Here is a 16753-nt window from a genome sequence, read left to right on the forward strand (position 1 = left end):
TACGACCATGTCCTAATTCTTATAATTCATTCATGCTTTATTCGTTTGGATCCTTTGTTCTGCTTATTCTTAGTTCATTTCTATGGTATTGTGACTACTGTTTTGCGAACAATGCCTTCAGTTTGAGATGTGTGATTTATTCTTAGGAACTGAGCCTTTTTCAGCCCTGCTTAAATTATATTGCTGACGTACAATACATTTTGAGTCTTGACTAATACATTTCTAACAAGTAAAAGGAGAGAACTTCGACAGATTGCCATTTGTTGCTTACATTATTGTCAACTGGGAGTACGTATCTTTTAACTTACAGCCAGTCAACATATAGTTATGCAATCATGCTTGTTTCTGCTTGATGCTGAGATATTGAGTCTGAAGGAATTGGGACAGTCAAATACATCCATAGTTTGTCTTTTTGTTTTAAAACACAAGCTTTAACATTTATTCTTCAAGGTTTGCAATGATGCTCGTTTCTACTTGATATTTGGATATTATTTTAGTCCAAACTGATTGGGATTGTTAGATAACTGCAAGATTAATCTTTTTCAATCTGTAATATCCCTTATATTTTGGGTATTTACAATCTATTTAAAGAGGATCTAAACTATTTATTTGTTCATTAACCAATATTCATAATAATGATTAAATAGATATTGATTTGTATTTTATAACCACAATCAATAATTATTATTGTTAACTAACATTCACAATAATTATTAAATAAATACTGATTTGTATTTATAATCACAATCAATATTTATTGTTAAATAATATTCACAATAATTATTGAATAGTCACAATAAATATTATTTACAATTACAAACAATAATAATCACACTATTAATAGTCACAAGAAATATTAAATTGACGGATGCTTTGCAAGGGCTGCGGACAAAAGACATTTTGATTTACATGTCCCTTAAGCGAAATGACATACCCTTTGAGACTCTTTAAATAGAGTTGATCTTTCCCAGCCAAGACATGGGGGGTAAGTAAGGAGGAAAAATAAGAAGAAAACACGGGAGATAAGGAAAAGAGAATACGGAAATAGTAAGCAAGGAGATGATCCAAGAGACAAAACTGATATAAGAAATCAGACTACATATATATAGCTATTGGCATTGCATCCATAGTTTAAGGAAAAAAGAGGAAATAAGGAATACATCTCCAGTCACATTGACTGGGGAAAACACTACGGGTATGAATATGAGATTTTCTGGTAATACTATTAATGCCATTTAATATTATTATTGCAATTTAATACTATTAATACAATTTAATATTATTAATACAATAGGCTGCTATTAATGTAATATAATATTGTTAATACAATAAGCTGCTGTTAATATAATAATATTGTTAATAAAATATGATGCTGATAATATGATATAATATTGTTAATTCAATATGATTAATATGACATAAGAGGGGAATGCTAAATACTGTTGATATAATAAAACATAATTGTGTAAATATAACATATTGTTATCAATGTAATTTGAGGCTAGTGCTGAGAATAAGAATCTGAATATTGCCAAGATAGTACAATAATATTAGCATAATATGATGGGTTCAGTAGTAACTAATTACTGTTTAATGAACATGAATATTAGTTCATCACCTATGCTATATCAAAGCCATGTTGAAGGAGGGTGCGAGGGGATTACAAGAGGGGTACAGTGTATGAGCATTCTTCTAGATACACCACCTCAAAGTGGGACAAGATGAGCCCATAGAGGTCAAAGGAGTACAAAGGGTATGGTCTTTGGGTCTAGGAAGAGATGGTTTTTGGGGCACTCTCCACAATCTGTAATGTCCCCTTCTTGGTTTAGGCCTTTTGTTAACCGTAATTAAGCTATCTCGACATACTTATGACTTAACTAAATCGATCAAGGGACAGCGCTATATTAACATTAATCCAGTTGGTGAAGACATAATCTTTTTCTTGATATTGAATTGATAATTCAATCTGATTTATAATCTCTGATTTATTTATTAATTCAAATTATTATTCCTATATATATATATATATTTTTTTTTTTTAATTTCTTTTTCAGGTAGTTTTATTCTGTATGTTTTACTGCACCGTAGTTCTGATAAAATATTATTCGTCCTTTATATAAATAAATAAATCAGATTATATTTACAATATTAACACTTCCATACCCTAAAACACTAAGCATTAATCTTTCTAATAGCTGTAATACAGACATATCTGTCATGCGTCAAATCTGGTCTGCCACTGTATGTGGAATTAGTATGAATGCCTTACTAATTATAATCTACATTAGTATTACCATTAAATATTATTATTAAATCCTGCATAAAGAATATTATCAGGTTGTATATATCAAAGTTCCTAGACTCGGACTCAGCTTTGACTTGGCAAGGCTGACTCAACTCGTGACTCGGCTCAGACTCGGCAATGACTCGGCAACGACTCGGCAAAATAAGAAAACCCTTGAAATTTAGAGATTTTTAACAATTTAAAACTTGTTTCATACACCCATTATTGAATTAAGCTTAAAGACACTATAACATCATCAAATAGAAGCTCATTTGATCACATACATAAACATACATCCATCACATGCGTAGAAATGTAAATTGTAGCTGAAGGAATTAGAAAACATAGATATATAGAGTTATAAATGTTGTCCAATGTATAATATAAAATCCATGACTTCAAATGTTCCCAAACATATATCTAACTATAAAGTGTAAAAAAAAACAAGTCTATGGCTCAGGCTCAGGCTCAGCCTCGTCTATCTGCCTCCTACAAAGGCGTCTAAGGTAGGTCCTGGATGACTGAGTAGCCATAGTCTCTGCCTGTGATGTGCCAGTCTGAGTAGCCATAGGTGCTGTGCCTGATCGTGCTCTATCCTCCTCCTCTGCCATAGCCACAGCCTCAGCCTCTTTGTCTACCTGGTCAACCCACTCAAGGTCCTCATCAGTGAAGGCTGGATCGGTGGACTCAGTGAGCCAATCGGACTCGGGGTCGACTTCCTCTAGAGTGATCGGAGAGGAGTCATCGTCCAAAATCTGTCTGGTCCTGAGACGGAGGTTGTAATGAACAAAGACTAGATCATTCAACCTCTCCACAGACAATCTATTTTGTCTCTTCGAGTGGATGTGCTCGAACATGCTCCAGTTGCGCTCACATCCAGAAGCGCTGCACGGCTGGCTCAATATGCGGATGGCAATTTTTTGAAGGTTTGGGGTTGAAGGCCCAAACATTTGCCACCATCTATCTGAGATAAGGAAAAGAAAAAAACATTAGTCTCATTTCCAACTTTAAAGGTAGATTATAAAATGAAAAATTAAAATTCATGTCATAAACTTTAGAATTTTCTACCTGGCTGCAATTTTGTCCGACCCTCTTTGCACAATTGGCTGGCAAAGATTGCCCCTGATGCATTATTAAATGCATCCATCTCAAGAAGTGTAGCTGTGGTATCAGTGACCATCCGTTGTACTACTGAATATAGCCCGCTAAGAACCTCCTCATCCGCTTTGAAATCAACACGGAAACGAAATGATGGATTGAGGTAATAAGCTGCTGCATGGATGGGCCTATGAAACTGGTTATGCCATCTTCTATTAATATTTGTTTGTAATCTATGTAATATAATTGTTAAATTTTCTGCATAGCAGAATACAGATCTAGCTGGAAAAAGAAGACAAACTTGCAGAAAAAACAGAGCTGCAAGAATGAAATTATATTAATTCATTGTGTCTTACAATATGCTGAAAGCATGATTTTATATAAAGAATGAACTCCCGTAAAAGCAAAAATTAAGGAGGAAATGCATGAGCATTTCTGAAGAATTGTAAGAGTCTTGACTGAAATTACAAGAAACGTAACAAAAGTGGCATCAAGAGTCGAACCACACTCTTCCTTAGTTAGCGTAAGATAAAACGGAGCATGCGCTTGTTCTCCGTGAATCAAGGCATACACAACAAGAGAATTGAACTTGCATGTTGCGCTAACACCCCCCCTTAAAGTCTAACTAAGGAGACTAAGTCTAATGAAAGGAAAGAGGAAAGAGGAAAGAGGGAAAACCCAGTGGGAATAAAACCCCCCCTCAAAATTACAAGAGATGCAACTATATGAAGTGCAGAAGAATATCCTTTGAGATACAAGAAAAGTGTGAACAACTGTCGAATGATGATTGCCAGAGTGCTGAATGAAGAACCTCCTCGCAAGCCAAGATGATGATCAAGATCAAGAATCTGCATGAGTGCCCTCAATGACACTACTCGAACAATAATCAGATGGAAAACAAAGGGAAAACATTTGACATTCAAAGATGCACGTAGCACATGAATCTGCACGAGTGACCCCAACGACACTACTCAACCAGGCAAGAAGAAGCTGCTAGTCGAAAATACAAGTGCCAATAGTGAACTGATCAAACTTGAAACAAAATCAAGAAGAATTAGCACTTACAATAGAAAATCTCCCTCATAATATGACAAAGGAGAAACAAGACAGGTCCACTGAAATGATGTGTCACAAAGGAGAAGATGAAGGCAAGGCCCGTGCAAACAAGAGCATGAATAAAGAAAGCAAGAAGCATGCTCTAGAAACAAAGGTTTATGTCAGCTTCCATTCTTCAAAAATCTGTCTGCAAATAATTTGTCCTTCCTCTTAGCTCTGAGGCTCTGATACCTTGCCAAATATTCTGCATAGCAGAATACAGATCTAGCTGGAAAAATAAGACAAACTTGCAGAAAAAACAGAAAAGAAAAATAGAGCTGCAAGAATGAAATTATATTAATTCATTCTGTCTTACAATATGCTGAAAGCATGATTTTATATAAAGAATGAACTCCCGTTAAAGCAAAAATTAAGGAGCAAATGCATGAGCATTTCTAAAGAATTGTAAGAGTCTTGACTGAAATTACGAGAAACGTAACAAAAGTGGCATCAAGAGTCGAACCGCACTCTTCCTTAGTTAGCGTAAGATAAAACGGAGCATGCACTTGTTCTCCGTAAATCAAGGCACACACAACAAGAGAACTGAACTTGCATGTTGCGCTAACAATAATATTAATTTATCTATTTCAAGGATATTATTTTTGATAAATGAATATTAATTAAAAATAATAATAATTTCAAATAATCATTCATTGATAAATATTATATTAATTAATAAATAATGATTATTTTTTTAGGTTTTATATATATATATATATATATATAATGATCAAGGAGGGGACATGACACAATCTCTCCTCTCTTCTCCACCATGGCTAACAAATACAAGAAGTAAAATCATTAAGGTATTAGGATGATGTCTAGATGAGGGTCAAAGGCACCTTATTGTAGCTTCCCTACTATCTCCACATGGAATAATTGTTGAAGTGAATCAATCATAAGCTACGAAACCCGGGGACGCATCCCCTACCTGAAAACCCCCGTCCCAATCCCGGGGACGTTTCGAGGACTTGGGGACGGCTAGGGGATGTCCCCCCGTCCTCAAATTGTCAGAATTTTGAGGGGACGTCCCCGAAATGGGGAGACGGCTTCCCTAGCTGTGGGGGACGTCCGTACGTCTTGGGGACGGATTGGGGACGTCCCCCACATCTAGAGCTAGGGAAAAATATTAAAAAAACAAAAAAAAAGTCGTATTTTCAATTTTTAAAAATTTTTTCTAACATGGGCCCTCTATCAATTCAAATTTTTCAAAATAGTTATAAAAAATCATTGAAAATACGACTATCTATATTTTTCTAACGTGGGCCCTCTATATTGAAAAAATTTAAAAAACGACTATGAATTTTTTTATTATTGAATTTGAATAGTTATGAAATCAAAATACGACTATCTATATTTTTCTAACATGGGCCCTCTATAAAAAATTAAAAGGCAACATTAAATTTATTAATTCATATCAAATATTTATAATTTTAAATTAATTCATATTATAAATTTTAAAATTTATAAATAGAAAATAAATTAAATAATAAATATTATACTTTGCTTTTTAGTATTTACTTAGTACTATTTTGATTTCCATATCGCAATTGACAATGAAACAATATGGCAGCAGTGTAGCCTTTGGGCATTTTGTATGTTATTTCTTTAATATCTATTATGATATGCATATTGACAATGTGAATCAATTGAAATTCTGAATTATGAGTGCATATTGAGTCTATTGATAATGTTGTATGTTCGATGTTTGCATTCGAAAATGTTTTCATAGTATCATACACATGCTATATCCATGTTTTTATATGAATATAATGTATAGATGCATGCTTTATCCATGTTTTCATATGAATATTTAGAATTTTCCTTATATTTTATATAGCCACCCCCTTTGCCGTCCCCCCCCCCCCCCGTCCCCAAATTTGGCAAAAAGATTTGCTGTCTCGGAAACTCGTCCCCCCGTCTCGGAAACTTGGGGTAACGTAGATCATAAGAGGTGAGAGGTTGATATGATGGAGGGGAACGGTGTAAAGCCCTCACTAGGTACACCACCTCATGATGATGGTTAAGGACCACATGAGGCCACAGAGGATAAGGTCTTGTTGTTGGGCCTAGGGTAGAGGATACTTGGGGCACCTCATCATGTCTTCTAACTCAACCCTTGTTATGGTTGAGTTTCCATGTTATTGTTGATATTGGATTATACATATCTTAACCCTAGAATTGGATGCATTTCATGAGTTATTTCTACATTGTTGTCTAAATTCATTGCAAGTTTCGAAAAATAGGCTTATCTCATCTTGCTCTTAAATGAAGATTATATCCCTACCTATGTTTGCCCTTGGTTCATTCTGGATTTGCGAATTTAGGGCAAAGTAGAAGGTGGTCCCAAAAAGGGGACATTACACAAACACGGCCTTCAAGATTTATGCATCTATGCTTGCAAAATTATCGTGCACTGAATTAATTGATATTGTTAATTATGGATTATATTGTGGGGCTTTGATTCTACTGATTCACACCATGTGAAGCATATAAAGTCAGTTATTCCTTCTTCATTTTTTTGTTTATGGATATTATTTATTTTTGTATATGTGTACCATTTTATACATTTTTTCTTTGTGCTATACAACGTTGAGTGATATTAAGGATTGGTTTTTGCTCTTGTGATTCATGGAAATACTTTTATGATTCAGGTCTACTTAGATTGTATTTAATTCATGTTCCTGTTTGGATTTAGATTCAGGTTTGGGTCTAGGGTTCAAGTTCAACAGTTTCACAATTTTTTTCTTGGGTTTGGACCGTTTGGTACAGTTGGGTATAGATGTACAATATCGATATGTTTTATGTTGGCTTTGATAGGTAATGTGTGGTCAATAGGGACCACTTTGTGTTTTTGAAAATTCAAGAGAATATCTAAACTTTTATATTTATCAGCATCAACCTTCAACAAGAGCAAGAGATACCAAAAAGCTTCTAATATTGAAAATGGGGAGCCAATCGAGATTTCAAAGATAAACCTTATAGACTTAGACTCAAAGAGTATTTGTCAAACCCAAAATTTTGACTCTGCAAACACTCAACAACATAAAAACAAACTTTGAAAATAAGGACTCAGACTCAACTTGGCAGTCCAAAATTTTGACTTGGACTTGGGACTCGATACAGACTTGGGAAAAAACTCAACACATACTCAATAAAAGGAAACCTCATAATTACACAAAAAAAGTATATCAATGCATTTAGAGAACTTAAAAGTCTAATTTGGCTATCAGTTTGTCATAATGCAAACATTACACCTACCATATGACCCTCAAACTCTCAAAATTTGATATTTTGGTCACTATTTTGGTTATGTTCAGGTGCCAGAAGAGTCCAAGATCAGGGCTTGAGAGTCTTGGAGTAGGACAAGGCCAACTACTGGACCAAACTCGGCTAGACTTGGCTTAGGAGTCCTGGCTGACTCGTATCAGCTGCCTTGAGGACTTGTGAGTTGGGAGAGTCTTGCCGAGTTCTTGGCAAGTTCTCAAACTATGCTCAAATAGTACTAAAATTTCATTAAAAAACATATTTTCTTTTCAAATTCAATTACATGATGTATCAAATGAGTCTAGAAAACCATGAGGAAGTGTTTTCTATTAAATTTGATTCTTGAATACATATGGATTACAAAATCACATCCTCATGCAAAGTCAAATAGTGGGTACGATAGCTAGTTTTGATTAAGTAAAAACAGGTATTTGAAAGGTACCCGAACCTTTTACAAGCCAGGAGAACAGAATAGCATAAAAAAGTGCCTGATCACTTCAAAAAGTCAAAATGACCCACTGGAAGGGCACAGCTTAAAACATCATTACATAATTATCTAAAACTTGGAACAGACAGCAACAGGAAAGCAAAAGACAGCAAAGAGACAGAACCAAGGACAGCAACTGGAACTAAATACTATTCAGGATCTCCTCAGCGTGAACAACCATTTGTTTCATGTTGTTCGTTGAGGTCTTCATATCCTCCAGCTCACGACCTTCGATGTCGACCTTATTCTTTGTGTTGGCTCTGGTCCTCCTTTCATGACCCTTCTTGTTCACCTTCTCTTTATCACCTTCCTTCTCTGCATTGTTCTCGTACCTGTTGATAAAGATGTTCATGTTGTCCACCAAAGATTTAAGAATTTGGAAATTTTGATCAACAAGCTGCTTGACATTGTGCTCCAGCTTGTCAATTCTGCTGCCAAAATCTTTCAGTTTGTTGTCCATTTCTTTTCTATCTCCCATGTCATTGACCTTTTTCTCCGTGGCTAAGATTTTTCCAACCATACATTCAATAGCTTGCGCATTATGCAGAACGGCCACTAACTCTTTAACATGCTCCGCCAAGGGCTTGTCACCAACTGTAATTCTTGCCATGGCCTGTGTATCTATTTTCAAACTATTAATATCCTTCACCAAAGTAGTGATGGTCTCACAGAAAGCCTTAATGGTATCTTTGTCACCACTATCACTTTGACCCCCTTTTTCCTTGTTATGCAGTCTAGTGGTTTTCACGGTCTCCACGGTTTCCAAATTATCCTTAACCGGGTTACCCTCCCCTTCTTTGTCCTGACTATCAATCCTCTTATTATCATCATCCTCCTCCTCAGACTCAACCAGAACATAATTGAGATCAGAATTGCTACCCTTTTTAGTGTTCTTTTTCTGAGCCTTCTTTCCAGAGGCTTTCCCTTTCCTCTTTTTAACAGGTTTTTCCTCAAGGGAATCAGTTTTAGAGTCTGACATTTTAGATTCCACAATAATCCTCCTCTTCTTAGCCCTAATCCTCCCTTTTATGCTAGTTTCTTCCGACTCTCCCTCGGTCTCAGAATCAAAGTTGAAACCACTATCCTTACTTTCCGTAGTCTCATCTCTGGCATTTTTGCCTTTAATAGGCTTTTCAATGCACTTCCCCTTTAGCATTTTATAAACCGGGACCATGAGCCCCTGGTGGAGGGCATGATCGCCTTTAGGGTCCTTCTGGATCTCCTTTATAGTATGATCCATTGAACAGGCCAGGTAATAGGGAAGGCTAACCCTTTCACCATGACGGAAATGGTTAAGAAGGACGAAGTGATGCCCATAAGCCCTGGTAAACCTACCATCTAAGGTAATATATTCAATAGAAGCAAATAAGACAAACCTCCATGGCCTGCAAATTCTCTTCGGGGAGTGGTAGGAGTTGTCAATTTTGATCATCTTTCTTCTCTCACCATCCGTAACAGGAAACTTGTCTGCAGCCTTATCTGATATCCCTCTATCCCTGTAAAATTTCATACCCTCGGTAGTCATCCCCGTGGCCTCAGCAATAACCTCTTCGTCTACATTCATCATATGTGATCCAATCAGAACTTTCCCATTTTTCCAGTTCTTGATGAAGTAGCTGGTAATTGTGTGGTCCTTCCCATTCAGTCGTTCCATGAAAACATTGAGCCCCCCCTGCTGAAGGATACTCCAGACTTCTTCGTTCTTTCTCCATTCAGAGCAGGATGTAGGTTCAAATCTCTTCTTGTTTCCTCCCATTTTTCCAGCACCTTCCTTGCAATGCCTTCTCTCGTTTTGATAACTTTTCCTCTGGTTTCTGTGGTTATTCTGTAAGAGCACCCATAATCCGTGCCAAATAATGATGATATGACACATATTTAATAGCTCATTATCTTCAAGCAAACCTTGCATCGAAAAAGGCGGAAAGGTCATTAGAAATAATGATTAAAAGTACCACGTTGCCTTGTATAGCTTCGGTCCTGATTGAGCAAGGATTTCATTTCACTTGCAATCTCCTTTTCACCATAACTAGTGATGATGTGTCCCGATTGGCAAGCCAGGTTGGCTGCCCAATCAGCACAAGAGTTGGCCTCCCTATAAACATGTGTAAAAACACACATTTCAAACTCTTCGCTGATTTTCCTTGTTGCTTTAATAGAATTACTAATCGACCATGACGGCGGGAATTTCATATTTAAACAATTGATAATGTTTAAGGAGTCTCCTTCACACCAAACTTTAGTGCATTTCGCTTCTTTGGCAAGGATAATCCCATGATAAGCCGCCATGGCTTCGGCAACATGGTTGGTCTATTTTCCTATAGGAATACATTTTATGATTTTACATATTCCCCATTCATCCCTTAGGACCACTCCACATCCTGCAACCCCCGGGTTTCCCTTAGAGGCCCAATCAAAATTGATTTTCATCCATCCCCTAGGTGGCTGGTCCATATCACCCCCTCTCTAGGGTTACTCTGGAAACTCTCTTGAGCTTTTAATCTCCATTTTTTATAGACAAATTGATCCTCCTTAGTGTTAGGATTATCAATACCACCTATAATATTCGTATTTTCCACTATGCTTCTTCTTATTTTTTCAAACACAATGTTAGCCTTAGTATACTTTTCTCTGAAAATCCTATCATTTCTCTCTTTCCATATACCCTAGCACATGTGTGGTATAGCAATTCTCCATAGCAAGGTAGTAGTTTTGTTTTTTGAAGGGTGATGCCATGACTTGAAAATCTCCTAAATCGAGTTGGGGAAGCTCCAACTGATATTGAATTGATCCAGACAACTTCCCCAAACATTAGCTGAGAAGGGGCAATGAAAGAGCATATGATTTATTGTCTCCTCATTCTGCTTACAGAGTGTACAGAAACTTGGTATGCTGATACTTCTTTTTCTTATATTCTCTGTTGTAAGAATTTTGTCTTGGAGGGCTATCCAAAAGAAAATGTTGATCTTGGGGGTAAGGCCTTTCACCCATGCTTTAGCCCAGCAAGGACTTTCCATGTTATTGTACTGTTGATGATAAAGAGATGCCACAGTAAAAGTACCACTAGCAGTGAGTTTCCAAATTAACTGGTCTTCTTCTTCAATCCTCACCATTGAGTTCATGACTTTGTTCAAACTACCCAAAGACTGATCCACTTGAGATAAGTCTTTCCACTGTCCATCTTTCCAATAATCCTCCACCTTGGTTCCAAATCTTTCCTTGCATTGGTTCTGATATCTGTTCCACTCAGGGTTTTCATTTAAAGGGATCTCCATAAGCCAAGGATCCTCCCAGAACTGAATAAGATTCCCTTTCCCCAACTTCCATTTTGTACCTTTGATAGTTAAGTCTCTAGTCCTAGAGATATTTTTCCAAATATTGGATCCAATTGGGATAATCTCTGCTTTGAGGAAACTTTGAAGATTTGGACATTGGCTTTTATATTTGTTGTCCCATATTTTTTTCCACTCTTCTTGATTTCTATATCCTCTCCAAATCTGCTTAGCCATAAGGTATTCATTTATGTCTCTTATTCTTCTAAGGCCCAAACCGCCTTTATTCATAGGCTTACAGACCTTCTCCCAAGCAATTAAGTTCATTCTCTTCTTCTCCTCAACCCCTGTCCATAAAAAGGATCTTTGTATTTTTTCAATGGCCTCAGCATACTTAGTAGGAATCCTGAACAGACTGATGGCATAGAGAGGGATACTTTGAAGAGTGGTTTTTAGCATTTGAATCTTACCTGCTTGACTAAGTAGAGCTCCCTTCCATCCAGACAACTTTTTATGGAATTTATCCACCAAGGCTCCCCAAAAGGTATCCGGAGGATCTTGACCTAAAGGGAGCCCCAAATAGGAGGCAGGCAAGCTACCAATTTGGCCACCCAGAATGTTACTAATTTTAATCCTCCTCTCCGGGGTATTGAATAAATAAACAAAGCTTTTAGACCAGTTTATAAGCTGACCAGTAGCCTCTCCATAGATATCCAAAGCTTTTTTTAGTCTTCTAGCGTCCTTCACAGTGGCTTTTCCCATTATTATAGAATCATCAACAAACTACTGATGAGAGCATATTTGATCTGCCGAAGAAGGTTTCAAACCACAAAACTCCCTTTTCTCAACCAGTTTTCCAATACATCTCCCCAAACATTCCGCCATGATGATAAAGATCACTGGAGATAGGGGGTCCCCTTGCCTGAGACCTCTTGAGGCTTTAAAGAAAGGAGAGGAGGAGCCATTCATTAGCACAGAGAAGGTGGCCGAAGAAACAAGTTGCCTGATAAGTCCAACACTCCTAGGATTAAAACCAAAAGCTGAAAGAACATCCATCATAAAATCCCAATCCACTCTATCATAGGCTTTAGAAAGGTCAAGCTTCAGAAAAAAACCTTCTTTTTTAGAAAAGGCCAGAGAATGGATATTTTCATGAACAGAGATGATAGAGTCCAAAATTTGCCTTCTCGGGACAAAACCACTTTGCTGAGGCGATATAATGGAAGGAAGCAAATTAAGAATTCTAGAGGTAAGGACCTTAGAGATAATCTTGTAGAGAGAGTTGCATAAGCTTATAGGTCTGAAAAGATCCATTGAATCAGCCCCCATCTTTTTCGGTATAAGAGCTATAAAAGTACCATTAACTTCTTTCAAAAGTTTTTTAGCACCAAAAAACTCTTTCACAGCTCTGGTAACATCATCTCCAATAATATGCTAGTACATTTGGAAGAAGAACATGGGAAAGCCATCCGGACCTGGGGCTTTGCTGCCCTCAAAGGACTTAACAGCTGTCAAAATTTCATCATGGGAGGGAATGGCAGTTACACGGTCATTGTGATCTTCCCCCAGAATGGTAGGTATACTGTCAAGAAGTTCCCTTTGGGCCTGTTTATTTAGATTCTGGTCCTTAGCAAGTAGATTAGAGAAAAAATCCATTGCAACCTTGCTCATGGAATCATCATCTTCAACACATCTGCCATTCACTTTAATCTGTACAATTCTATTTGTGGCCTTATGTCTAAGTGTGGACATATGGAAGTATTTAGTGTTCCTATCCCCCTCCTTTAACCAGACATTTCTCGATCTTTGTTTCCAGTAGGTTTCCTCTTTAGCTATTATTTCATGATATCTCATCAAAATAGCATCTTCAGTATTTCTAGACATATAGGTATAACCATTGTGTTGTATCTCATCCTGGATCTCCTTGAGTTCTAAGAGGGTCGATGCTTTTGAGGTAAAGATGTTCCCAAAGCAATCCTTATTCCACTTCTTGACATTATCTTTAACATTCTTCAGCTTTTTGACCACTTTATACATGGCATTGCCTTCAATACTGACCTGCCACCAATCCTTAATCTTACTTTCCAGATCCGGATGTCTAGTCCACATTTTTTCAAATCTATAAGGGAAATGTCTCCTTCTATTTTTTACTTCAGCCGTTAAGGTTATAGGGTAATGATCTAATCCTGCCCTTATGTGAGAAGATAAAGAACATCCATGAAGATTAAACCAGTCTAGGGAAAGTAGAGCTCTATCCAGTCTGACCTGAATCAAATTCTCACCACTTCTTCGATTAGTCCAGGTGTATTTGACTCCTTGCAACTCCAGATCATGAATGGCATTATTGTTTATAAAGTCCATTAGGTCCAATCTGCTATCTAGATTAGCATGACTCCCTCCCTTTTTCTCATTTTCCTTCAGGGGAGTGTTGAAATCTCCCATAATTATCTAGCTGTCCTCAACAAATCTTCTTCTCAGCCCAGTAAGATATCTCCACATCTCGCTTCGTCCAGTCTTAGTGTTAGGAGCATAAACATTTGTTAGGACCCACGTAGTGCAATTCTTAATGTGCTTAAATCTAATACAGGCCAGGTTGTTGTCCTGAATTAACACCTCTCCTTCTATATTGTTTTTGTTCCAGAATGTAACAATTCCTCCCGAGGCACCTTCTGAACTACCTCCGCTGACTCCTCCATTTTTGAAAATATTCAAACTTTCAACTTTATCTTTCACCATCTTAGTTTCTTGAATCAAAAAAATGTTAGGGTTTTTGTCTCTAATCATGTTTCTAACTAAATTATGTTTGTGAGGACTATTAAGTCCCCTAATATTCCAGGAGATGATTTTCATGGATTTTTAGAAATACCTGCCTCAAAGATGGTTCTTTGGGTACCATCTGCTAAATTCCTGCTTGTTTCCAATGTTCTTTTTTTGGCATTTGAGTGTCTTCCTGGAGAAGTGTGTTGCACTACCACATCACCAAGCCTGCTTTTGGTGTTTCTAGTCAGCGTACTATTTATTGGGTTATTGTTATTCTTTTTCTTTTGCTTGTTCTTTCTTTTATCCTCTGCAACTTCTTCGTCCCCCTGCTTTGATTCATTCTTCCCCAGTGCCTTTTTTATGTCCTCTTCATCTCCCCATTTTGGATCTTGTTCCTCCGAATAAGCCAACTTTCCCTTTGCTGGGGTGGTTAATGAGATTTCCGATAGCCCTTGGCCCAAAATGGTATCAGGTTGGGCTTCTTGGAACCAGTCTATTTCTTTATCTTGATCTTGAGATTTTGAGACAAGGTTGAAGTTATCTCCTTCCTCTTTATTATCTGTGGGATGTTTATCTGTTTTCTCTACCTCTGTCTTGTCCTCTTTCTGATCCTCTTGCTGAGTGTTGTCTTTTTCTTTGTGTACAACACCCTGTTCCAACATCTGAATCTTTGGTTCATTACCCACTTCACTAGTGATTTCTTCCTCCACCCTTACTATTTGGGACTGCTTCTCCTGATTAGGGTCATTGGAATCCCGAACTTTTAGTGGCTTGTCCACTTTTTTCCAAACCTTAGTTTGGTTTATGGGGTTTATCTTCTTTAGATGGACATTTTTTAGCCCAGTGTCCGACTTTTTTACAATGATAACAGGCGAAGGGGATTGTTTCATAAACAATGTTCTACTTCCACTTCCCCAGTTTTGATTCTATCTCTATTTCCTCTAGCAAGTTCGTGTCAGGTCCAACTCCAACACAAATCCTTGCATAGATCAGCCTTCTTCTAGAAGCTGTGATCTGATCAATGGCGATTAGCTCCCCAAAGGTATTGGCAATTCCTGCAAAAACGTCTTCCTCCCAGAATTCCATTGGGAGCCCAGGGAGTTTGACCCACACCGGGACTTGGGCCAAAAAATTCTTTCCTTTCGCTACATTAGGGTACCACTTCTGGATGTACATGATGTATTTGCCTATTGCCCAAGACCCACTACATAGAATGTTTCTTCTATCCTCATCACAAGAAAAGGAGAAGGATAGACAGCCTTTGTTCATTGCTACCACATCAACCTGACCTTTCAGGTTCCACTTTCTTTTGACAAATCCACAAACTATTTCTATGTTAGGTCTAGATCCAAAGAAATAACCAATCAAAGTGTTTTCCATTCTAGCAATGTTTTGATCAATGATTTGGTCAGGAACAATGATAGCAAACTTGCCCTGAGACACATTCTAGGAGTTTTTAACAGGAGGCAATGAGGACTTACCTTTGGGCTTGACCCCAAACAACGAGGACCACTTACGTGTCTGTCCATTGGGTCCCCCTGTTGACAAAAGAACCTTTTCCGGATGATTTTTACCTTCCACCGTGTTCTCTGAAACACAAGTCATTTGCTGTCCTTGGGCTCCTCCTGAGTTGCCGTCTTCTGTTTTTGAAGTTTGAACCTACCCTTTCCCGCTGTCTAGTGCTAACTGCTCTTCACGTGGTGTTGTTCCTCCCCTTGGGTCCCCCAAGTTCACGGGATCATCGGGGTCCTTACCATCTGAACCTTCTCCTTCCGCAAGAATCTCCAAATCATCTGCCGCATGCTGTCCCGATGTCGATCCAGAATTCCCGCTCAAATTTGAATCTTGGAACCGCCCGCCCTCCATTTTTTTTCTGATTCTTGGAGGAGCTCCTTATGTGTTAATGGGGTACGATAGCTAGTTGCTAACAAATAACTATTATGAATTTATGATATTTTGTTTGAAAATCAACATCATAAATTTCACATCTAGGCAAGTAAAAAATTACAAGGTTTTACAATTCCCTCTTCCCCAACCTAGTGAAAAATTGGGGGGTACTTAATTGTGGCTCCTTGCTTGGCATAGAAGATTGGGCTTGTGGCTCCACCCTACTGGTAGATGGCAATGACTCCTCATCATATCAATGTCATCCAACCCAATTTGAAGGAGAAGAAAACAAAAGATGAAATTGTTGTGTGAGGGCTGATTATCATGAATGTTGTGTAAGTGATGATTATTATAAATTTGACTTGTTGCTACAAAGTTTTGTTAAATTAAAAATTGCTGACTAAAATGGCCAATTGAAGGAACAAAAATAAAATTTTGGACCTATTTGTAGTGCAGTTTTGGTCACCCGCCTTAATTATAGGGGGTTGCAAAAAGAACATGTGAAAAACATGTGTTCAGACATGTTTTACCCATGTCTACATTTTTACCCGCATTTTTCTTGTTTTTCCTACTTTGCTATTTTTTCCCATAGATTCGTTGCGTTTT

General features: G+C 37.5%; 1 protein-coding gene across 1 annotated transcript; it reads right to left on the bottom strand.

The window, feature by feature from the left end:
* Positions 1–2718: 2718 nt before the first annotated feature.
* LOC131873060 (uncharacterized) lies at positions 2719–16126 on the bottom strand. Its single transcript, XM_059216204.1, has 3 exons — positions 15924–16126; positions 3353–3615; positions 2719–3248 (listed from the first exon to the last, which is right to left on the bottom strand). The coding sequence occupies exons 1-3, from the start codon at positions 16124–16126 to the stop codon at positions 2734–2736; spliced, it is 981 nt and encodes a 326-aa protein (XP_059072187.1). The 3' UTR covers positions 2719–2733.
* Positions 16127–16753: the final 627 nt, after the last annotated feature.

This window comes from Cryptomeria japonica, unplaced genomic scaffold (genome assembly GCF_030272615.1).
Source record: "Cryptomeria japonica unplaced genomic scaffold, Sugi_1.0 HiC_scaffold_1007, whole genome shotgun sequence".
Taxonomy (NCBI): Eukaryota; Viridiplantae; Streptophyta; class Pinopsida; order Cupressales; family Cupressaceae; genus Cryptomeria; species Cryptomeria japonica.